The 23,957-nt window shown below is 49.1% G+C and overlaps 1 protein-coding gene across 10 annotated transcripts in view; it reads right to left on the bottom strand.

Annotated features, from left to right (window-relative positions):
- Window positions 1-627: 627 nt before the first annotated feature.
- The window catches only part of GREB1 (growth regulating estrogen receptor binding 1), a 163,731-nt gene continuing 140,401 nt past the window's right edge, over window positions 628-23,957 (bottom strand). For 8 of the 10 annotated variants that reach the window (XM_039460758.2, XM_039460759.2, XM_039460756.2 and 5 more), the window contains exons 23-33: window positions 22,603-22,705; window positions 18,309-18,467; window positions 16,386-16,528; window positions 13,372-13,533; window positions 11,368-11,572; window positions 9,802-9,976; window positions 8,836-9,054; window positions 7,494-7,629; window positions 4,959-5,159; window positions 4,089-4,227; window positions 628-2,595 (exon numbers count right to left, since the gene is read on the bottom strand). In XM_039460758.2, the coding sequence (XP_039316692.2) occupies window positions 2,432-2,595; window positions 4,089-4,227; window positions 4,959-5,159; window positions 7,494-7,629; window positions 8,836-9,054; window positions 9,802-9,976; window positions 11,368-11,572; window positions 13,372-13,533; window positions 16,386-16,528; window positions 18,309-18,467; window positions 22,603-22,705 (1,806 nt within the window). In that variant the 3' untranslated portion in view covers window positions 628-2,431. Of the gene's footprint in view, window positions 2,596-4,088; window positions 4,228-4,958; window positions 5,160-7,493; window positions 7,630-8,835; window positions 9,055-9,801; window positions 9,977-11,367; window positions 11,573-13,371; window positions 13,534-16,385; window positions 16,529-18,308; window positions 18,468-22,602; window positions 22,706-23,957 lie in introns of those variants that run through there. The other 2 variants (XM_039460764.2, XM_039460772.2) reach the window with 2 other exon arrangements.

The following is a 23,957-nucleotide window of genomic DNA, read 5'->3' as shown; positions in this document are numbered from 1 at the left end:
TCAATGGCTTGTCTTCACAAAGGGCTGGCTCCCCCACGTCCTCCTCCTACTTAGGTTCCATACTTTCGTTGGCCATGGTCAGATGCTTAGCCCAGGTTAGTGGAGTATGGACAGCGTGGTGGGGAGCGCTGCAGGGAATCAACCACACTCACGGCTGCAAACCACTTCCCCTGTTAATCATCTGGACAAATGCCCCAGGTCCCCTTCCACCCTCTGCAGCCACGGTGAAGCTCAGAGTGTCCCCAAACCATCTTCCCTTGGTGGCAGGCCACTGCACATTCTGAGCTGGTTTCCTCCATATTTGTTCTCCTGTACGTCCAACGCAGTCTACCTTTTTAATCATCAGGAATTCTGCAACATGTTAATATACTCCACTTTTATGGCTTTATCCTTATTTCTTTTCCAAAACTATCCACTTGAAGCCGGTAGTCCCCAGAGGTGACTAGCCACACTACCTTCTCTCAAAACAATGCTATGAATACCCACCAACAAAACAATCTATGCATTATAAGTTTTATTTATAAGACTGGAACAGACAAGAATATTAGTTTGAAGGTTTTTCCAATTTAAATTAATAAAACGGGGAGAATGACGCAGAAGCTGCTATTTACAAAAGACAAGTACGACTAAAGAAGGTCAGTTTTTATTCCGAAATAGGAATAATGACATATACAAAGCGATCATTTTATAAACATTGATCTAAATGTTTAATACTCGTGAACTTTTTTTTCTTAGGGAAAAAAGATTGACATCAACTCTTTGGCATCATCTTTTAAAATCATTTCTTCTTGGATTGTTATCCATCAGAGTGCTTATATACGTCTAGGATAGATGTCTAAGAATGCATTCTGAGGCCGGGAGCAGTGGCTCATGCCTGCAATCCCAGCACTTTGGGAGGTCGAGGTGGGCGGATCACTTGAGGCTAGGAGTTCAAAACCAGCCTGGCCAACATGGCAAATCTCCATCTCTACTAAAAACAAAATTTTAAAAATTAGCCAGGTGTGGTGACAGACATCTGTAATCCCAGTTACTTGGGAGGCTGAAGCTGGAGAATCACTTGAACCCAGGAGGCAGAGGTTGCAGTGAGCTGGGATTGCACTCCAGCCTGGGCAGCAAGAGCAAAACTCCGTCTCAAAAAAGAGAATGCATTCTGATGATTAAACTGAACTGTCTAAACTTTTCCTTCAAGTCAGGTGCCACTTCAAACTGCAAAGCCCAGAAACCAGGAGTCTGAACTGTGCTGCTCGCCTTTCCAGCTGTGAGATCTTGGACAGGCACACTCTTTGCATCTCAACCTTCTCGTCTTTCAAAGGGGAAGAATAATTCCAATCACACAAGAAAGGATTAAACAAGATGAATACGATGATCACTGCTCAAGAGCCTGGGCAACGGTGGCCCTCTCACCTGTGGCTTTAAAACCATTCTGTCCGGCTGTGAAGGGTGAGCCCTAGGAAATCTCTCCCTGTCTCCTCTCTTGTGTTCCCACCTCCTCTCTAGTCAAATGAGATTCTTCCCCGAGGAACCAAACATCAGTAAGAGAAAATGAGCTACTTCAGGAACTGAAAACTAAACTCTAGTAAATTAGAGTGGTACGCCTAGTTCTCATCAACTATTTTATCTATCACTTTGGTTGTTTTCATTGTTTATTTCAAGTAAGCAATGTAGTCCTCTTCCCTTTGTAAAGCAAATTTTAGGTCAACCTCTGTCAGCCTCATTTCCTCCCTTCAAAAAAAAAAAAACAAAAAAACAAAAAAACCTTTTAGTTTTAAAAAAAAGCTTCTTTGCATTTTTGCCCTTTCTAATAATATAATTACCCTATATTATTTTAATAGGATATTTGCTCTGAAGTAAATGCATTTGTTACCTTATTAAATGTGACGCCTTTGGGCTAGCTTCTGAAACGGCAAACTTATAGGCAATTAAATAATTCGTATTCATACGATCTACTTATTTTTTTTCTTGTCTCCAGCCTTTACAGTTAAAACGTTCCTTTGGAATATTGCTGTGTAGGAGGTTACAGGGGAACCTACGTGGCTGAAATCCCATCTACTGAAATACTGGCACTGCTACAAAATAACCCAAGATTCCTTAAACTAAGAGAAAAATCAGGTTCGTCCATGGAAGCAAACGAATGGCAGGACAGGGAGCAAATCTTTGTTCTTCGTGAAACGGACTTCAGAACAGCGCAGGACAAGGGGCTGGCCCAGACCTGGGGAGTCTCAGCTTTTCATCTCCACCCACTGCAGAGTCCTCCTCCTGGCTCCCAGAACCACAGCCTCAGGGGCCCATGTGCACTGCCAGGGGCTGCACCGTGGACAGTCCTTGGGGTCCACTCCAGTCAAACACCCCACGGGTCCAGGCCTCCCTTTAGCCTCAACAGCTTGAGGGCTCTGAGCACTCATCTCTTCCAGAAAACTCGCCGCTGTCTTCCTCAGATGTGTCGTCCGGTCAGAAAAAAGAGCGGCCGGTCTTCCCTGGCATTGGCCGTCTGGAACTCGTCACGCAGCCGGAACTGCCACTCGTCCTCAAGCTCCAGGCGGACGACCGTCTGGCGCAGGGAGCTCCGGTCCTGACAGATGACACACAAGGTCGCACCTGCGTGGACAACGCCAGAGGTGTGGGAAGGGAAAAGGTGAGTTGATCCAGATGAAAGTGGCTGCCGGGATTCTACTTGCAATGACAAGCCAGGGCGCTGCTGGGAAGGGCAGAGGTGGCGGCGGGTTGGCCTGTTGCTCTTTCAGGATGATGTACAATCTTAGCAAGACAGGAGTGTGGCTGGGAATGTGGCAGGTTTGCGGGGGAGAAACGCATTGGCAGAAGGAAAGCTGGGCAGGGACTGGGCCGAGGTGCAGATGGAAGGAGAGAGGCGGGTTGGGTCGCAAACCAAGCATCCTCAGCCCCAACCGATAGCTCATGTACCCCACCCTACCTACCCCACCCCACAGCTTTATCCCCCTCTTCTGCCACCCATGCAGGCCTGAGGCACCCCCCCAACCCCGTGCCCCTGCCCCGCCCCGTCCCGCATGCCAGCTGCAGGAATTCTCCTTCCTCTCTACTCCCAGCACACAGCAACACCTCAACCGGGTCTCCCTCACACTTTCCCTCTCTGCTCCCTCCCCAGCTTTAGATGAAATGTTTCCCCGAGGCAGAGACTGCTGTAGAAACCTCTCAGTCTTTCCCAAGGCGTTCGATGCTGCTGGTGCTCATTCAGTGCCTGCTAGAGTGGAAGGTCAGAGCCAAGGACCACCAAGGAAAGGGACGGTCAGTTAGGGATCTGAGCAGGACTGGAAATGCAGACTGGAAATTGTTTTCAAGTCAGGCGGAACAACCAGCTGGCGCAGAAAGGAGGAAGACTGGGGCAAAAGTCAAGGGGGTGCAGGACCTCCCAGGACAAGGAGGAAGCCTCCTCCACCAGGAAGAAGACGTCAGCAACGACTGAGACACTGGTGTGAAGGATTTGGGTTGGAAAAGAACGCAAATGGCCAGCGCGGTGGCTCACGTCTGTCTTCCCAGCACTTTGGGAGGCCGAGGTGGGTGGATCATCTGAGGTTGGGAGTTTGAGACCAGCCTGGCCAACATGGTGAAACCCAGTCTCTACTAAAACTAAAAAAATTAGCTGGGTGTGGTGGCAGGCATCTGTCATCCCAGCTACTCGGGAGGCTGAGGCATGAGAATCGCTTGAACCCAGGAGGCAAAGGTTGCAGTGAGCCGAGACGGCACCACTGCACTCCAGCCTGGGCGACAAGAGTGAAACTCCAAAAAGAAAGAAGAAAAGAGAAAAGAAAAGAAAAGAGAGAAAGGTTAAAGGAAAGGAAAGGGAATAGGAAAACACAAATATTAAAAAATGTCTGTAATTCATCTAAAGAAAGGGGGATTTGTCTCTACCCAAACACGTACAGGGAAAGAGAGCTTCTGGGGACCCAATCCCAGCTCTCTTGCACTTCCCTGGGTGGTTGAGGCAGTCACTTCCCTCTCTGATCCTCAGTTTACCCAGGGCAAATAAGGGCTAGGACCAGAGTCCCCTCCTCAGGGTACCTGGTGATGACAGACATTGAAGACAAGGTCCAGGGTTAAGAGTACGGAGTTACCTTTCAGAAAATGAAACTTTTTCAAAAAGCTAGCTCCCACAAAGGAGTCACAGAGGTACAGCAGCAGTCCGCTGAACAGCAGGTCGGAGCAGCTGATGTTTAAAGAGTGGGGCCTGGAGCTCACATAGCAAACAGAAATCTGAAAAAGAAATCCAAGAGAAAGCAGCGTTTTCTATGAAATGCTCAGGAACGTTATACCACAGTTTGCATCTAGTAAATACAAACTGCTTGGTTCAGCTCAAAATTTTGGGGGACCAGAGACAATATTTTCATGTCATTTCCAAATCTATATCTGAAAAATCAGTTATAGAAGTTTTATCCAGATTTACCTAGTCATGAGTTCACCTGAGAATCAGAATATTTGGGCCAGGCCTGGTGGCTCATACCTGTAATCCCAGCACTTTGGGAGGCCAAGGTGGGCAGATCACCTGAGGTCAGGAGTTTGAGACCAGCTTGGCCAACATGGTGAAACCCCATCTCTACTAAAAATACAAACATTAGCCAGGGATAGTGGCACGGGACCGTAATCCCAGTTACTCGGGAGGCTGAGGCAGAGAAATGCTTGAACCCAGGAGGTAGAGGCTGCAGTGAGCCAAGATCATGCCACTGTCCTCCAGCCTGGGCAACAAGAGCAAAGCTCCATCTCAAAAATAATAATAAATGTTTGGGCATCAGAATTTGGTTGGCTTCCTCTCTTCTTATGTCTGGGTAAAGCATCTCAGCTCTCTCAGCTGAAAGGCAAAAGCTATAACGTGGGGTCAACCCTGAGACAAAGGAGTTGAGGACTTAGGATTCAGTCCCCGATTCCAGCCCGTGGGTTCTAGAGATTTCTCTGACTTAGGGATTCACAGCACCCCGTCTGAGAGTCACCTGAGATCCGAGGTTAAGGTAGCAGTCGACGGACAGCACAGGGTGGTCACGGTTCTTCAGGGACAGCGGGAAGAAGCGGTGGCTGTGGTGCTGCAGGAATTTCTCCAGCAGGAGCTGGGCAGGCGCCGCGAGGAATGTGTGCTTGCTGTCCGGGGCGCAGATGTACTGGGCCGGCACGGCCGCTGCAGAGTTATCGGACACCTGTGGGGGAAGGAGGGTGTCAGGCCACTCCCGACCGCCCTGAGGGGAGAGGACCTTCCCTTGGCTTCTGGGCTGCATGGGGCAGCCCAGGCATGGCACCTCGTGTTGCTCAGGGGAATGAACTCAGAACACATACTTCAGGAATAAACTTCTCTGTTGAGAAATACTAGGTTTTACTAAAGGGAAACATGAAAGAGACCTGTGAAAATGAATCGACCCGGTCAGTAAGAATTATAGACACTGATCATTCCATGCAAGAAACCAGCTGTCTGGTCGAGAGAAAACAAGAGAACCCTGGGCCTGGGGACTCAAGTCCCTGGGAGTGGCCAGCTCCCCATCAAAGATTCTGTCCACGTCCCACCCAGCCCCGGGCTCTTCCCACCCACAGCAGCATCCTCCCACCTCATGCTCCATCACCAAAATGTTTACATCTACGTCAATCAGAATCTCGCTGGCTTCCCTCTGATGAGTCCGAGAGGAAAGTTTGGAACTTCTGCATGGCTGGGAAGGCCTGCTTAATCCACTACTCCCCTCCCCGTCCTCCACACCAACCTCCTCTCTCCTACCCTCCTGCACCTTCACCCGCTGAAGGCATCCTGCCCCTGCCCCTGCAGCTGTCCCTGCCCCCGCCCCTGCCCATGCCCCCACCCATGCCCCTATCCGTGCCCCTGCCCCTGCCTCACCCCTGCCCCAGCCCCTGCCCCCGCCCATGCCCATGCCCCTGCCCCCACCCCTGCCTCTGTCCCTGCCATGCCCATCTCTTCCCCTGCCCCTGCCTATGACCTTGCCCCTGCCTCTGCCCCACCCCTTCCCCTGCCCATGCTGCTGCCCCTGCCCATGCCCCTGTCCGTGCCCCCACCCCACCCATGCCCCTGCCCATGTCCCTGCCCCTGCCTCACCCCTGCCCCAGCCCCTGCTGCTGCCCCCACCCATGCCCATGCCCCTGCCCCCACTCCTGACCATGCTCATGCCACTGCCCCTGCCTCTGCCCCTGCCATGCCCATCTCTTCCCCTGCCCATGCCCCTGCCTGGGCATGTGGCTCCATCTCTTCCTCCAGGTGTCTGCTTCAACATCACTTCCCCGGAGACCCCCACAGGCTCAGGTCTCCCCACCACACACTTCGCCTTTGTGGTGCTTCTCACGATGGTCCTTAACTAGCTGTTTGTCTCCTATCTGCCCCGGCTGCTGGGCTGTGGACTCCCGAGCATGGGGATTTGGGGCTCAGTAAATATTTAATGAATAAATGAAAACAATGCAGTGATTTCAATCACACGAAAGATGACACGACGTGACTAGCTTCCTAATGTGCGACCAACATGCGATCAAACCTAACAGAAAAATCAGCCTATGTTCAAATAATAAAGATAAAATACTTAAGAGTTTACAAATGGCACTGAGAGACATAAAAGAAAAGGTCGTTTTAAAGGCACATCCAGCCCTTTGGTGGAGACATGGTAAAGGTGTCTGTTCTCTGATTAAACAACAAACCTCATACAACTTTAAGATGTCAATGATGGTGGAGGTGGGGGGCCTTTTACTTAAAGGTCTTGCTACTTTGCAAGAGAAATGAGGATAGGCCCTGCACTCCCAGAAAAGGCGCAATCCCTGCCTCTGGGGGTCAGGAGATGGACCTGGCGTCCCAATTCAGACCCAGCCCACCACAGCATAGGTACCTCCACCAAGAGTTTACAGAAACGAGGAGGGATAGAGGCCAGCTGGTGGCATTAGGGCAGGATCAAGACAGAAGTGACAGAGAAAGGGGCTCTGGCCCACGGGACTGGGGAGACCTTCAGGCAGAGACACCCCTGCTGCATTGTTTCCTGGAAGACACAGAGTTATCAAGACTGCTGTGATTTTACACCTGAATTCCCCAGGCCTGCTCAGCTAAAACAGACATAAATCATACCAGGTCTCTCTCGACCCCGAGGCTGCCCCGTGGACAGACAGTATGGCTATCGAGCCGGCCTGCAGAGCCATTCACATAGCTGTGCAGCCAGGTACCATCCCAGGGCCTCAGGAAAGAGGTGGCCTGAGACCTCACCCAGCTGGGGCAGTAAGAACACACGGATGGGTGTGGTTGTAGTCTTGCAGCGAGCAGAAGCTTGCAGGATACTAGTTAGTATCAGAGGTAGAAGAAAAACCCCACGGAGCCTGTCACTTCCCAGGGATCAGTGCTGATTAAAAACCTTTACTGACCCTACCCAGTGGGTCAGGAAAGCCACTTCCACCGGCTTGAAAGAGACAGCCTCCCCCAATGGCTCCCATCCTCAGTTTGTATGCCAGGGCCACCCAGGCGGTGGCTGCAGAGGCCTGCACAGCAGCGAGGAGCTCACCTTGGACGTGATGTGGAAGGACTTGTGCCCGCCCACTGCGATCTGCTTCTTCATCACGCTGAAGCGGTTGAACCGGCAGAGAAGGAGGCCGGCGCTGTGCACGCGCAGGTTGAAGTCTACATCGTCACACATGAACCTACTCAGGGCCAGAGGAGGGGTGGTCTGAGGGGGTGCAGCTCACACCCTCTGCCATGACCCTCAGCACCCAGAGTGTGGGCCCCATCGTAGGGGGCTATGAAGGTGGAGTGGGCTTCATTCCTGCCTCCAGGCGTTCCTCTAGGGGGAATAGAAGGCAAAACAAACAAGGAAAAGCCCCAGGACAAACAGGGACATCTCTGCACCAGGAAAGGCACTGTGTACCAAAGGCTCAAGCCATACGAGGACCGCCCGTGATGACCAGAGGCCAGGGGCCAAGTGCACGTGAGAAATGTTACCAACACAACCTCATGCATCGGTTAAAAAGCAAGCAACAACAAAAAACCTGCCAGGGTAAAAACAGGAGCCACTTTATTTTTTTTAGATAGTCTTACTCCGTAGCCCAACAGTGGTATGATCTCAGCTCACTGCAATCTCCACCTCCTGGGTCCCGGTTCAAGTGATTCTCCTGCCTCAGCCTCCTGAGTAGCTGGGATTACAGGCACGCGCCACCATGCCCAGCTAATTTTTGTATTTTTAGTAGAGACAGGGTTTCACCATGTGGGCCAGGCTGGTATCAAACTCCTGACCTCGTGATCCACCTGCCTCAGCCTCTCAGAGAGCTGAGATCACTGACATGAGCCACTGTGCCCGGCCCATGAGCCGCTTTTTAAAGCTAAGGAGAGTAGGGATCAGAGGTGGCCGGCCTGTCTGCGCCGCACAGATGGAACGCAGCAGAATCCAGGTTCCCAGAGGGCCAGTCAGTCTGGCTCCAAAACCAACACCCTTCCAGGGGCTACTGCAGGCTGTGGCCCACTGCCCAGCGTAGAGGCACTCCATGAACACGGAGCAATTGAATCCTCTAGAGATGTGACTAGGTATGCACAGAAACCTTTGGAAATTATCATTTCCTTCAGCGCTAAAGCTCCTAAACAGCCATGTATTTGGAGAAGGAACCAAAAAGGCAAGAAAAACACACAGTCCAGTTTAACTCCCTAAATAAAGCATCCTGGGAATTGCTGAATGAAGCTGAATGATCTGTGAATACTCAAAATTATTCAACATTTAAAAAACTGGGAAAACTGAGAACAGGGCCAGGCCAGTGCTCACAGCCAGGAACCCTGGTGCGCCCTGAGTCTGCCCTCACTCAGGGCTCTGCGCCCCCATACAGGCCGCCACCTCCTCTGCCCCGGGCACAGGAGCTCACCGGTTCTGGTTGTACTGCACGTTCTGGGTCAGGTCCACGTTGAGGATAATGAAGTCATGCACGTGGCAGCGGGCGAAAGGCTCCCGTACCTCGCTGGCCCGCGTCTTGCTGGACCACTTCCGCAGCCCCAGCAGGGCGTAGTGCGTGATGTTCGGGGATGCCTCGATGTGCTGCATGATGTGCTTCAAAGACACGTTCCTTTCCGACCAGGAGAACTCCCTGCTCGAAGGAGGGAGAGTGGGTCCAGAGGCCGGCACGCGAGCAGCAGGAAGTCCCTTGGTACCAGGCGGCATGGCACCGGCTCTCAGACTGCCAAGAACACTGGGATGGGCTGGGTGCCCCACACAGTCCCCCTGCCTGGGGGCCAGGCACCCTGCTGGGTGCTCCCCACAGGCTCTCATTTCTTCTATGTGCGGAACACAGGTGTAGACCATGATTTAGTCAATTTTCACAACAAACCCATTGCATAGGTATTAATCGCAGGTGAGGAAACCAGAACCCAAATGATTTAGCCATTTGCCTGAAGTCATACAGCAAATAAAAATAAAGCCAGGAGTCAGCAGACAGGCTACTGAGGAGGGGTGGGGCTAGAGGCAGCAGGGAGTGCATTTCTGGGGGTAGTAATCCCCTTCTTGAGATCCCGTTCTTGATCTCAAGAGTTGGTTAAATGAACGTGCTCAGTTTGGGGAAATTCCTGTATATGTATTATACTTTCCTTTTTGTCTGTATATAATACTAAATGGATACTGTGTTTTTCTACATTATACATCAATAACAATTTTTTAAAACTAAAAGCAAGTCAGGATTGGCACATTTACCACGCGGCTCTGGCAACCACAACCACCCCTTCTAATATGAGAGGCCCTCCGGTTTTCCAGGGGTGGGGAGCATTCCCCACACAAAGAGGGCACACCCGCTCGTCAGCATTCACAGGGGAACAGGAGGTGGAGCTCTTGGCCACCTCACCTGCTTCTCTCCCCGGCACAGTCGACGTCCACCACATTCCACATCACGCAGGAGTCATCAGAGATCACGATGAAAGGCCAGATGTCCTGCGGCTTGATCCCCAGCTCCTCCTGCCGGTTCCGCTCAAGCTCCAGGTTATGGTAGGACAGCTCCTTGATGAGGAAATGGGCGGCTCCTGCAGAAGGCGAAGTAAATAGACTCAGGGCTGTCCTGCACCCACACCCACATCGGACAGACGCCACGCACATCTGCCGTCAAGGCCGCTCCGACAAACCAGCTCCGACCTTCCTGATGTCATCACCCGTCACAAACCACGGGCCACGGACTAGGGAGAGAAAACTGCAGGGAGGAAAACACCCTCTCCAAGCAAAACACACGTTTGCTTTCTTTTGCTTTCTTCTCTAACCATTGAAAACATCAATTTGGCTGGGCGCAGTGGCTCACGCCTGTAATCCCAGCCCGTTAGAGGGCCGGAGGCAGCAGATCACTTGAGGTCAGGAGTTCAAGACCATCATGGCTAACACTGTATAAGATATAAAAAGTGCTTCTCATTTTTCTTCTTCTAAACCCAGGAAAAGGACAACTTTCTTCTTCCGTCTCCCGCTTCTGTAGCACAGAGTTCCCTGCTTCCCCAGCCCAGCTTCAGGCTAACATACTTCCTATTAAACTTAATTCATTTTGATGAGAAGCACCCACGGTCTGGCCCAGTACCCTCCATGCACCCCTGTATAAGAGAGCCACTCTGGCCGGGAGTAGTGGCTCATACGCTAATCCCAGCACTTGGGAGGCTGAGGCAGGCAGATCACGAACTCAGGAGATCAAGACCATCCTGGCTAACGTGGTGAAACCCCGTCTCCATAAAAATACAAAAATTAGCTGGGCGTGATGGCTGGTGCCTGTAATCCCAGCTACTTGGGAGGCTGATGTGGGAGAATCACTTGAACCCATCAGGCGGAGGTTGCAGTGAGCCAAGATCATGCCACAGCACTCCAGCCTAGGTGACAGAGTGATACTCCATCTCAAAAAAAGAGAAAATATCAATTAAATGGATAACCAAATACTGAAGGTGGGGGTGGGAAAGACTGCATAAAAAAGTCAAAAAAAAAAAAAAAGTCAAACAAAACCAAAGTAGCTTTAAAAGTCCAAAAGTAGGCTGGGCGCGGTGGCTTACACCTATAATCCCAGCACTTTGAGAGGCTGAGGCGGGTGGATCATGAGGTCAAGAAATCGAGACCATCCTGGTCAACATGGTGAAACCCAGTCTCTACTAAAAATACAAAAAATTAGCTGGGCATGGTGACGCATGCCTGTAATCCCAGCTACTCAGGAGGCTGAGGCAGGAGAATTGCCTGAACCCAGGAGGCGGAGGTTGCGGTGAGCCGAGATCGTGCCATTGCACTCCAGCCTGGGTAACAAGAGCAAAACTCCATCTAAAAAAAAAAAAGAAAAAAAAAGTTCAAAAGTAAAAGGTTTGATGTCACATGTTTAACTTCCGTCTCTAGAATACTCTCTCACGCGTTCATTCGCAGGCGTTTGACTGAGCAAATGATGTTAAAGGACACCCACCAACTCCAGCGCTGTTGAAGATGCTGGGGAGCACCAGCATGATGTGATTGGGCCAGTACTTCTTATAAATCGCCATCTCGTACTCCTTGACGACCAGCACGTGCAAATGGCTGGCACCATCCATTGCATGGTACAGATTAAAGAGTCCATGTTCGTGACGGCCAGTGGTTGGAGTGAATGTTGGACTTTTTATATATTCATGGCTCTGCAAAATACAGATATCATGAAGTCGACTGTTTATAAACGTGATCGCAATTATTCCCCTGACATGTGACTTTGCAGCATATTCCATCAAAGAATGATGACCCTTTTCATACTCCAGGAATTTTCAGCCTTGTAATTTGCTTTTACCAGTAAAAGGGAGAAAAAATGACCTTGTGCCAATCCTGGGCATAACCTCTAGAGGACTTACACGTTCCGCTCCCTCTCAGAACTCTCCCACGCACAAGCCCGGGCTAGCCTGCTGGATGATGAGACCACATGGAGCAGGGCTGAACATCCCAGCTGAGGCCACTCTACACCAGCCAGCTCCCAGACAAGCTGCCAGCTCATTATCCACACGAGTGAGTGAGTACAACAGAGCCCAGAAAACCATCCATCTGAACCAAGCCCTAACTGCTAGCTCACAGATCCCAAAGCTAATGCTTATTTGGGAATGGTTTGTTAGGCAATGGCAACTAACTGGCATATAGCAATACGCCAAATTCATTACCCTCTCGTATTAGAATCTAATATTGTGCCCAGAGTACACATTATTCATATACGTCTTTAATTTTCTATACACTATGAACACACAACACCCCCCCCAATCACTGCCCTGTAGAGCTTAGCTACCCACTTGGGTTGTTCTATCTTTTATGTAAATAACTGTTTTCTTCAACTCCTTCCTTAATAATAAGTTCATCTGGCAGAGCTAGGCCATCTGCTCCCTCTAAATTCCTCAAAGCACCTGCCACAGCACTGTGGCTGCAGCTGGTGCTCACGGCCAGCTCCACCAGGAAGGCTGGAAGGTAAGCGGAGTGGTAGAGAAATCCCAGCTCTTCCATTTCACCCATAGAATTTCACCGCAACTCCTAACCCCAGCCCATGGGGTAGGAGGTACCTTACAATGAAGGCCTCTTGGGTACATTATACATATCTTCATTGCTTAATAACAGGCTGCTGGGTCTGAAAGGCCAGGTGCAAGTCCACAGGTGGCATTCTGGAGAAGGAAAAGCGGCCTTTCCACATGGCCTGCATTGAGTGGGGCTGGGTAAGAGCAGCCAGCTGACCCTGAGATGACCAGGTGAGCCCTGTCGGTTAAACCAACAGCTCTACAAGGAGCATCTCGACAAGAATGGTCAGAGACAACGGAGTATTCCAAACAATCTCATCAAAAGATAAAAGAAACGTGCCCCTTAGAGAGATACACTGAAATATCTACATCCAGAAATATCTCTAGATGTCGATATTTGTATCTCTAGATAGATGACATGATTTGAGGTCTGGGATTTACTTCCAAATAGGAAGGGAGAAGAGGAGAGAGACACACGGATGAAACAAGGCTGGCCATGTGTTAGCAACTGCTGGAGTTGGTAATGGGCCCTCAGGGACCGTTGTACTGTTCTATCTGCCTAAACCTATGCCAAATGTTACCCACAAGAGCATTCAAGAAAAGAGGGAGCAGGTGAAATCTACCCAGCTCCTGTTATCTTCCAGGCACGGAGCTAGTACCTTTCATCAGTTATTCCAAATAGCTCTCACCACAAGCTTTTGCAAGCTACTACTGTCCGTCACTGCGATGAGAAAACCAAGGCTCAGAGATACTCAGTGATGTGTTCAAATAACTCAACTAGTAAGTGGTGGAGCAATGCTGAGGCTTGAACCGGGTGACTCCAGAGCCCGTGTGTGCCACCAGCCTCTCCATGTTCAGTCACTGTATTGGTGTCTGTGTTCCCTCGTCAGGCAGCTTAGTACCCATTTGAAGCCACTTGGATCTGCCCCACTGGGTCTCTGAGCCAGTACCTTGTCTGTCACGAGGGGCAGCCGCATGCTCTCCAGCTGGCCTCCAGGTTGGCTGAAGACAAAGTGGTGCTCCTTGGACTTGGGGATGATGAAGTGCAGCTGGATCTCCTCTCCTAGCATGGAGTAAGAGAAGGCAAAGGCGTGCAGGGTGGACTCATACAGCTGGGGTGCGGGGGAAAGGACAGAACCTGCCATCAGAGTCTGGCCTGCTTCCCAGAAGACCCCAGGCCCACCCTGCTGTGACGACATGCAGCTCACGATCACCTCTGCCCTACAGCACAAGAAACCCACAGGGTGGCTCCAGTGCCAGGTGCAGACACCCAGGGCTGGTGACGGGGCAAGCACGCCCGAGGGCACACACCCACAGCAAGAGCCTGCTCCTGTCCTCAGTCCGAACGGGGCCCCACCCAGCTGTGCCACGCAGGCACCAAGCTTTCTGGTCCTCCAAGCTTTGAGCCAGAATCCTGTTCTGGATCACCAACTACAGCATTCATGCCACAGAACTCATTTTTAATTCTCATAAATGTATTTTTCCATCATGGTTATGTGCCTGCACATATTAACACGAGCTGCATACGCTTGGACACTTCCAGAACACTGCTCGCCAGCCATGTTCTGTCCTGTGTGCTGTGAGGCACAATCCTACAAAGCGGTACTGTCATCATCCCCATCTTACAGATGTAGAAACTGACATTTCAGCACCTTGGGCTTCCTCCTGTCCGCAAGTCTGGCTGTGACCTTAGTCACCTCCTCCAGCCCCCACCTCCCCGAAGCCCCACATGCCGCATCTGTGCACGTGCTGCTCTCGGGTGTGACCTCCAGCCCAGCTTTGCCCTTATCCTCTTAGGCTCCCACCCCACAATTCTGCCCGTGGCCCTCCCTACTGACACCCCCTCCTAGCACGTGCTATGCATTCCAGGGTCCGCAGGGGAGGAGGCAGATCAGCACACACTGCCTTAATCTCTGCCACGGTTCTACTAGAGCCACAAAGCACTTTCTTTGGGAGCAGAGATGAGGGAGAAAGAGGTTTTGTTGGGGTGGGCGGGGCGGTTAAGGAGGCCACAACTGAGGCGGTTTCATTAATAAAGTCAAAGAGCCTTGGGAGGCAAAGGAAAAGAAAACAGAACAAGCAGGTGGACAGCCACATGGAGATGGCACCCCACCAGCTGGTCTCAGGCCTCCTCACCGTCCCAGGCACACTCTTCCTTCCACTGTGGCCCAGAGACCTGCACACCCCTGAGAACACAGGCCAGGCGCAGCCCAGCCGGCCAGAGCACAGGCTGCCTCTCCACCTCTCGCTCTGGTGTCTATTGATGCAGCCCGAGGGCCTGATGCCACCACTCACTCCTGACACTTACGGGGTGACTGGAGACTGAAAGTCATCATCAACTCCAGCCTCCAATTCCCCGTTCCCTACATTTCAAAATCCAGAATGTGTTTTCACATGTTTTCGTTTGCCTTGAAAGTAAAACTACGTGTCCAAGAAACAAAACGTTAGTAGAATTTATCTGGAACGAACGGGATTACTGATTATTTTGACCCTGAAAAAACCGTTTCTATGTTCTTTCTTTCATCTACAGTACAATTGCACACTCAAACAGTGCTGTGGCCCTGGCAGCCAAGCTCAAGGTCAGGCCAACGGGCTGTTTCTTCATTCCGTGTGGTTCGGGGGAAAAAAGAGGAAAAAAAAAAAAAAAGACGGCTTTTTCCCTCTGCAAAAGGGATGGAAAGAGAGGCCAGTGCTCTGGCCTCAGGCCTTTCTGGAAGCAGCCCAGGACATCAGCTACCCTACACGCCCCTGCTCCCAGCCAGGCATCTCACTAGCTCCCACCAACCCTGGCTGCCTCCCTCTGCCCCTCTCTCCCTTGCTTGGGCCTGAAATGAAGGGAAATATTCAATGTAAAATTCTCTCCCCTGTTTATAAATAACCAGCCTCATAGGCTTTCCAGACACCTCCACGGGGCTAAGAGACCAGTCTAAATGCAGCCCTGCCCACACTGGGCTCCACCTGCAGTTCCTGCTGAGAGTCCTTGTCCCTCCCCACAGTGCCCACCAGGCATTTTGTGGTCTGGCCTCTGCCTGCCCTTACAGCTTCCTGGCCAAGTGTACCTACCCCGAAGCCCAGGTTCCAGAAATACCCAACCCATGTCTCTTCCCACCCCCTGGAAACCCCACCTCCCCTCTTCCACACATGCTGTCCCTCTCCCTTCATCTTATGAATTCTTGGCCCCTTGGCAAATTCTTATTCATACTTCCAAGTCTTCTCTCCTCTACTCCCCACCCAAACAGGATCGTCATTTATAAAACAGGGACAATGAGATTTTAGTGTGAAGTAAATAGGACACTAGACAGGACCGTTCTCATCTGGCACACCTTGAATGGCTTGCAGGTCTGGCTTCACGTGACCAGCCAGGGCCTGAGGCAGCCAGAGCCCTGGGTCAGGATCCTTACCCATTCCTATGTGTCCAGGATAAGTATTTTCTATTGCATAATAGGCTGGGAGGAACTGATATATAAAAAGTGTCTTGGCACATTGCCGGCATGCAGTAGGTGCTCAATAAATGCAAATTCCTCCCCTTATCAATGGATTTCTGTGCCTCAACCGTAGGACTCTTTTTTTGCCTGCTTCACATCATTATGTTTTGCTTATGTGCAAATCTCCCTCCTAGGCTGAGTGTGGAGAATGGGGACAGAGTTGATTCAGCCCTGCCCTCCCAGTGCCTGGTACAGAATACACACCCAGTGAGCACCTGCTGCATTGGACTAACTTCTGAAATTCCTGGAACCTAAAAACAAGAACCACCTCCACAGTCGGGTAACTTGACCACTGATAAACACACAACCCCAGGAGAACTGCAGTTCTCTAGTTCCAGCAATAATTTCACAGACAATTGAAGGGAAGTGAGGATGCATGCAGATCAGGAGGCTAGGGCTTCCAGAACTCTCTACCTCCCACTCTGGAATGACAGTGTGAGCCAAGGTGAAACGCCTGGCGGGGAGCTGCTGGGGCCTACCTGGTAGCGGGGGTGGAAGCCCATGTACTGGTGGCACTGCTCGCAGTGGTGGTATGTGTTGTAGGCTGCGTACTTGGATAGTCTCATCCGTGCCGTCTGACGCCGCACGTAAAAGTCCTCTGGCTTCCGGGACATCCCTCTGTCTGCATCAAAATCCCCAGCATTAAAAACCAGCAGGGAGCAAAGCAAATACTATCCCCTGCTGGCTCAAACAGAAACCAAAATGCTCAAAATGAGCAGACAATAGGATTCTGTGTGGTTGGTGAGGACTGCTCACCTCCCCAGGCCCTGACGTGACAGCTGGTCAAAGGGACAACAAAGGAGACAACAAAGTGTCAGTGGGATGAACTAATAAAAGCAGTGTCCATATGTCTTACTGTGTACCCGAAAACATTTCACCAGCACCTATGTAAGGATCTACTACACAACAATTTAAATTGATTGCCAACTTAACATGCCAGCACTGAATGCGGACGAACTGCCTCTTGTTTTTCTTTCTTTTTTTTTTTTTTTTCTGTTTGTTGGAGACAGGGTCTTGCTCTGTCACCGAGGCTGGAGTACAGTGGCAGGAACTCAGCTCATTGCAACCTCCACCTCCCAGGTTCAAGTGATTCTCCTGCCTCCCGAGTAGCTGGGATTACAGGTGCCTGCCACTACACTCGGGTAATTTTTGCATTTTTTTAGTAGAGATAGGGTTTTGCCATGTTGGCCAGGCTGGTCTCGAACTCCTGACCTCATGTGATCTGCCCGTCTCAGTCTCCCAGAGTGCTGGGATTACAGGTGTGAGCCACCAACCCCCCTTGTTTTTCAAATGACCTGGCAGATTTTAACACTCAGCCTTCATTAGAGACTGGCCTACAAGAAGGATCCTCTCGGAGGATAAATAAGTTAAACTTAGCTGACTATAACTTTTTATTTTACAACCTTTTCTCTCTTTAACTCTTTTGTAATAACACTTAAACACATTGTACAACTGAACAAAAATGTTTTCTTTCTTGATATCCTTATTCTACGGGCTTAATATTTTAAATGCAAGAGATCTATTCTGAGAGCGAGGAAGATAAAAGTTGTTGGTTTAAAATGGAGACTGGCGGGTCGTGGATATGGTTTGTCTGCATCGCCACCCAAATCTATCTTGAATTGTAGCGTCCCTAATTCCCACGTGTTGTGGGAGGGACCTGGTAGGAGAGAACTGAGTCATGGGGGCCGTTTCCCCAGCACTGTTCCTGTGGTCGTGGTTTTATAAGGGGTTTTCCCTTTCACTGGGTTCTCATACTCTCCTGCTTGCCACTATGTAAGACCTGCCTTTCACCTTCTGCCATGACTGTGAGGTCTCCCCAGCCACGTGGAACTGTGAGTCCCGTAACCCTCCTTTTCTTTATAAATTACCCAGTCTCGGGTATGTCTTTATTAGCAGCGCGAAAACGAACTCATATAGTCGTTTCCCTTCACATGGAATTTACCAAACTTTTCTAGTCTAAGTTTATAATCGCACTGGCCCCGGCACACTGCAGGTCACAACACCAACAGATGTTGGGGACCCCTAAGGGGGAGGGAAAAATCAAGACACTGAGGGAGGAGAGCGAGCATGTGTACTCGTTTCGACAATTCCAAATTAATAAGTAAACATACACCATCTTTTATTTTCTATTAACCAGAGCCTTCGGAATATTCTGATGGTGAAAAATCAGCAAGGGTGTTGCCATCGTCATTTAGCGCTTCCTGAGCAACAGGCCTTCGATTTGTGGGTTTCGCATTCCTCCCTTCTTTTCACAGGGAGGTGGGGACTTCAGTTCTGTACTAGGTATTGCTGGTTAATTCATCACCACCTGATTTCATGCCTAATAAAATCCAGCTCATCCCTTTAAGAGGCTGTGCCCATGCGCTTCGGAAGAAGGTGAAACAAGAGATTCAAAGTCTGACCTTCACTCTTAATACTCTGATGGTGCGAACAAATCAGGCTGGCATCTTCATACTTCGGGTCGTGAATGATGTAGTCAAAGGACAACTTCTTGAACAGCTCCAGGTCTGGCCAGGGATCACTGAGCTGGAGATAATGCCAGTCAGATTCTTCTCTGAGGTCTACAACGTTGGTAGAAACACAGATGTGACAAAATAGGAAGTGAAAATGATTTACAGTCATGCGTCGCTCAACCACACAGAATACGTTCTGAGAAATGCGACATCTGCTGATTTTGTCATTGTGTGAACATCCTAGACACAGACCTACACGGCACAGCCTGCGACACACTAGAATATGTGGTGTAGCCTACTGGTCCGAGGCTACAAACCTGTAAGCATGGGTGTCCAATCTTTTGGCTTCCCTGGGCCACACTGGAAGAAGAATTGTCTTGGGCCACACATAAAATATACTAACACTAATGATAGCTACTGAGCTTAAAAAAAAAAAAATCACACACAAATCTCGTAATGTTTTCAGAAAGTTTACAAATTTATGTTGGGCCACATTCAAAGCTGTCCTGGGCCACATGCAGCCTGTGGATTGGACAAGCTTGCCACATAGCACATTACTGCACTGAATACTGCAAGTAATTGTAACACAATGTGAAGAATTTGTGTATCTCGGCCAGGCACTGTGGCTCATGTCTGTAATCCCAGCACTTTGGAAGGCCAAGGTGGGTGGATCACCTAGGGTCAGGAGTTCAAGACCAGTCTGACCAATATGGTGAAACCCTGTCTCTACTAAAAATACTAAAATTAGCCAGGCATGGTGGTGGGTGCCTGTAATCCCAGCTATTCGGGAGGCTGAGGCAGGAGAATCACTTGAACCCAAGAGGCAAAGGTTTCAGTGACCCAAGATTGCACCATTGCACTCCAGCCTGGGCAACAAGAGCAAAACTCCATCTTGAAAAAAAAAAAAAAGGTGTGTATCTGAACATAGAAAAGGCATGGGGAAAATATGGTATAAAACTGAAAACGGTGCACTGTTCAGGGCAGGCACCACGCACGGAGCTCGCAGGACTGGCAGTTGCTCTGGGTGAGTCCGTGAGTAAGCAATGAGCTAATGGGAAGGCCTAGGACATGACCGTACACTACTGTAGACCTTGAAACACTTCTCTTAGGCTACACTCAATTTATAAAAGATAGTTAAAAGATAGTTTTCTTTCTTCAATAATAAGTTAACCTTAGCTTATTGTAACTTTTTTACTTTATAACCTTAACTTTGACTCTTTTGTAATAATACTTCGCTTAAAACAAACACAATGTACAACTGAAAAAAATGTTTAAAAATTTTAATTTTTCTACTTTCGTTTTTTTAATTTAATTTTATTTCTTGAGACAGAGTCTCACTCTGTCACCCAGGCTGGAGTGGAGTGGCACCATCTTGGCTCACTGCAACCTCCACTGCCCGGGTTCAAGGGACTCTTTTGCCTCAGGCTCTGGAGTAGCTGAAATTGCAGGTGCATGCCACCACATGTGGCTAATTTTTGTATTTTTAGTAGAGACAGGATTTCTCCAGGTTTGTCAGTATGGTCTTGAACTCCTGACCTCAAGTGATCCACCTGCCTTGGCCTCCCAAAGTGCTGGGATTACAGGTGTGAGCCACCGTGTCCAGTCTGACTTTTAAAACTTTTTGTTAAAAACTAAGACAGACACACACAGACACACTCTCGCCCAGGCTTTACAGGGTCAGGATCATCAATATCACTGTCTTCCACTTCCGCATCTTTTCCCACTAGAAGGTCTTTAGGGGCAGTAAAACTTACAGAGCTGTCATCTCCTGTGATAACAATGCCTTCTTCTGAAATGTCTCCTGAAGGACCTGCCTGAGGATGCTCTACAGTTAACTTGTTTTTTAGTAAGTAGAAGGAGTATACTATAATCAAAGTATGGTAAATACATAAACCAGTAACCGTTGTTTGTAATTATCAAGTGCTATGTACTATATATAACAATGTGCTAGACTTTTTATAGTACTGGCAATGCAGTAGGTTTACACCAGAATCGCAACGAACACTTGAGTAATGCCTGTTGCTACAGCATCAGGATGACTACGACATCACTAGGCGATGGGCATTTTTCAGTTTCCCTAGAATCTCGTGGGCCCCCCGTCACAGATGCAGTCTGTTGACCAAAACCTTATTATGTGGTACATGACTACATTTTAAATGTGCACAAGAATGAGGCTTGGAGTGGAATTGTTATTGAGTCTAGGGGTTGCTGGGAAACCCCATTATAACTGCAAGGCTCTTGACATATATTGTTTTCAGGATTGTTCTAATGAGGCGAGAATGGGCATTCAGAGCTATCTCCATCCACAGGAAGAGCCTTGTTCTCTGTTTGCTATAAGAATGGGTTTGCTGTCCTGTCCCTAAGTCTGACTTCCACTCCAGCCAGTCCTGACTCAGCAGACCTCAGCCCTGTGCTTCACCCCAGCACCATCCCCCAAGGTGACCACGCTGGTGGCCAATGCCAGCAGAACCCACATAGCTTCTCTTCTTGCCTCTATCTAAATGCCCCCAGCCAACATGGTTCAGCTTCTGCCACTCCACCTATAGAAAGCCTCTTGGGTGCTCCAGCCCTGGGGCTTCTCCCTTCCGATGCCAACAACACTCATGGCGCGAACCACATTTTTCCATTTGTCATACCTCATCTCACATGGCGATTACTGTAGTCTATGGTGCTTACTAAATGCCTGTAAGCTAAAAGGTAGAAAAATCCAGTTGGCCCAATGCAAATGATAAAACATGTTGATTATATTAAATACATGTGCTACTATATTACACACATGGGCAGAGCGCCTGTCCATGGGAAGGCAGGAGAGAAATGCCTGTTCAATACTTAATAGGTCTTGGGCAGGTGCGGGGGCTCACATGTGTCATCTCAGAACTTTGGGAGGCCGAGGCAGGTGGATCACTTGAAGTCAGAAGTTTGAGACCAGCCTGGCCAACATGGTGAAACCCATCTACTAAAATATAAAAATTAGCCAGGCGTGTTAGCACATGGCTATAACCCCAGCTACTTCAGAGGCTGAGGCAACAGAATCACTTGAATCTGGGAGGTGGAGGTGGCAGAGAGCTGAGATGGCACTACTGTACTCCAGCCTGGGTGACAGAGCTAGACTCTGTCTTAAAAAAAAAAAAGGGGGTGGGGGGGTGTCTTGGTGCTCTGTGTGTGTCACATTTAATCCCCATAAAACCCTATAAAACAGAAATTATCCCTATTCAACAAACGAGCACACCGAGGTGATAAGAGAGTATTTAAGAGAGTGGGCTTTAACACTGAACAAACTGGGATCAAATCCTGTCTTTATCACCGATATGTCCAAGAAAGCAAGGAGACAAATTCAACAGGGCTGCAGATTTCATCTGGAATGTGGTTCCAAACTGTGCGAAACCCTTGGAAAACCCAGAGCCAGGCTGGAGGGCCTCTTCCTTCCCAGGAGGGAAGACCGAGGTCTGGACGGGCTTCTTTGGCTCCAAATTTTCTCCAAGTCAAAACCGAAACACAGCCAACAGTGTCTCACCAAGTGCCCTTCAGACACTGGCGCAGCTGGCTGGCAACCTCTCCACAACACAGACAGGACTTGTCTGACAAGCTCTCTCTCCCAGCGCAGCAGATTCATTGACCAGACCAAGTTTATGAGCCCCTGGGAGGAGGGATGAGGAGGAAACAGAGGAGGTATTTTATATGAGCAAAAAGAGGTGCTCAAAAAGAGGCTGACCTCAATCAAAATAAACTCTGTTCTGGAAATGAGAACAAGATTTCCCCCACATTTCAGGTATTTCTATTTTGCCCCAAGACACTGACGTCCCTGCTCAGCCGCCTGAGTGAGAAACGTCCCCCGAGAGGTAAGTCTGCTTTGCAGAGGCAGCAGTCAAATCTAGTTCCATCCAGCCCTGCCACCACCCAGCTGGGTTCCCAAGCATGTGTTTTATCAGGAGAATGGAATATCTATTTCACACTGGGCCTAGGAAATTAACATGATAATTCATGCAAAATATCTAGTTCAGAACTCCACATGTGGAAGGTACTCAGTAAACACTTGAGTATTTGTAACTGTATCCCTACAGCAAAGGGCTGAAACTGAGAAAAATGACAAGAAAAAGATAAATAGCACCCCCTACAAGGCCCTGGGGATGAGTCTGATCATGAATCTGAGAATCCATCTAGAAAGTGGAAGATAAAATTAAAGTCACTTGAGAAAGTGATGAAGGTGATTCCAAGCCCATATAACCCCAATTGGGTAACTCACTGATATTGATCTCCTCCTCGTCATAGACATCCACTTCTGTGAGCCGAACAAGCATCCTGGACAGGACACTGAGGAACTGCAGGTAGGCACCTGTCTTCCCGATCTGTAAAGGTACAGGAGTCAGAGCCCACAGTGAAGACGCCCATCCACGTGCCAGGCACCAGCTGAGCCCCTTGGCATGCCTCCTGCCATCTGCCTCACTTAAAGATCCTGTCTTTAAAATGAGAGCCCCATGGATGCAAAGACATTTGAAGGGAACAAGTGTGGCAGGTGGACAAATGGACTCCCCTGAGCATGAGGCTTTCCTGCTTAAATCGTCGCAAATGCATCTCTAGATTGTAACTAGCTACATTTTTAAGCTGTTAGAAACAGCACTTTATCACAACCTGAAGAAAGCCTGCTTCAAAAACATAGCATACTATAAAACATAATGTCTTATGAGTCTTGCAAATTGCTTGTCTTAATATGTCTGTACAGGATAGCAACATTCATTGATTAAGACATAAAAAAAAGTGCTTCTCATTTTTCTCCTAAATCCAGGAAAAGAACAACTTTCTTCTTCCTTCTCTTGCTTCCTGTAGTACAGAGTTCCCTGATTCCCCAGCTTCAGGCTAGCATAACGCCTATTAATCTTAGTTTGTTTTGGTTACAACTGATTAAGAAGCACCCATGGTCTGGCCCAGGATCCTCCCTGCACCCCTGTATAAAAGAGCCACTCCAGCCAGGAGCAGTGGCTCATGCCTATAATCACAGCTCTTTGGGAGGCTAAGGCAGGCGGATCATGAGGTCAAGAGATGGAGACCATCCCGGCCAACATGGTGAAACCCCATCTCTACTAAAAATACAAAAATTATCCAAGCATGGTGGCATGCGCCTGTAGTCCCAGCTACTCGGGAGGCTGAGGCAGGAGAATCACTTGAACCTGGGAGGTAGAGGTTGCAGTGAGCTGAGATCGCACCACTGCACTCCAGCTTGGGCAACAGAGCGAGACTCCATCTCAAAAATAATAATAATAAATGAAAATTAAAATAAATAAAAAAGCCACTCTAGGGATGTGCTTTCCAAGCACTGAACCCAATGCCTGGTTCATGCTAGAACTCAGCAAGTACTGAAGAATGGAAATAACTTTACAGAGGAAAATATGACATCCAACCACAGAGAAAACACCTGCAATACAGATGACAGGCAAAGGCTAAAAACACATAATAGCTAAAGCACTTCTACAAATCAACAAGAAAAAGTCAAATAACCTAAAGGAAAAACAAATCAGAAAAACTGGAAAAGCACTGAAATAGAAGTATCAATGACCAGCAAAAATCTAAGACTCTGTCAGTCTTACTAATAAAATGTAATGT

This window comes from Saimiri boliviensis, chromosome 1 (assembly GCF_048565385.1).
Source record: "Saimiri boliviensis isolate mSaiBol1 chromosome 1, mSaiBol1.pri, whole genome shotgun sequence".
NCBI lineage: Eukaryota > Metazoa > Chordata > Mammalia > Primates > Cebidae > Saimiri > Saimiri boliviensis.
Note: the sequence above shows the minus strand (reverse complement) of the source record. Positions and strands in the feature narration are given on the sequence as shown.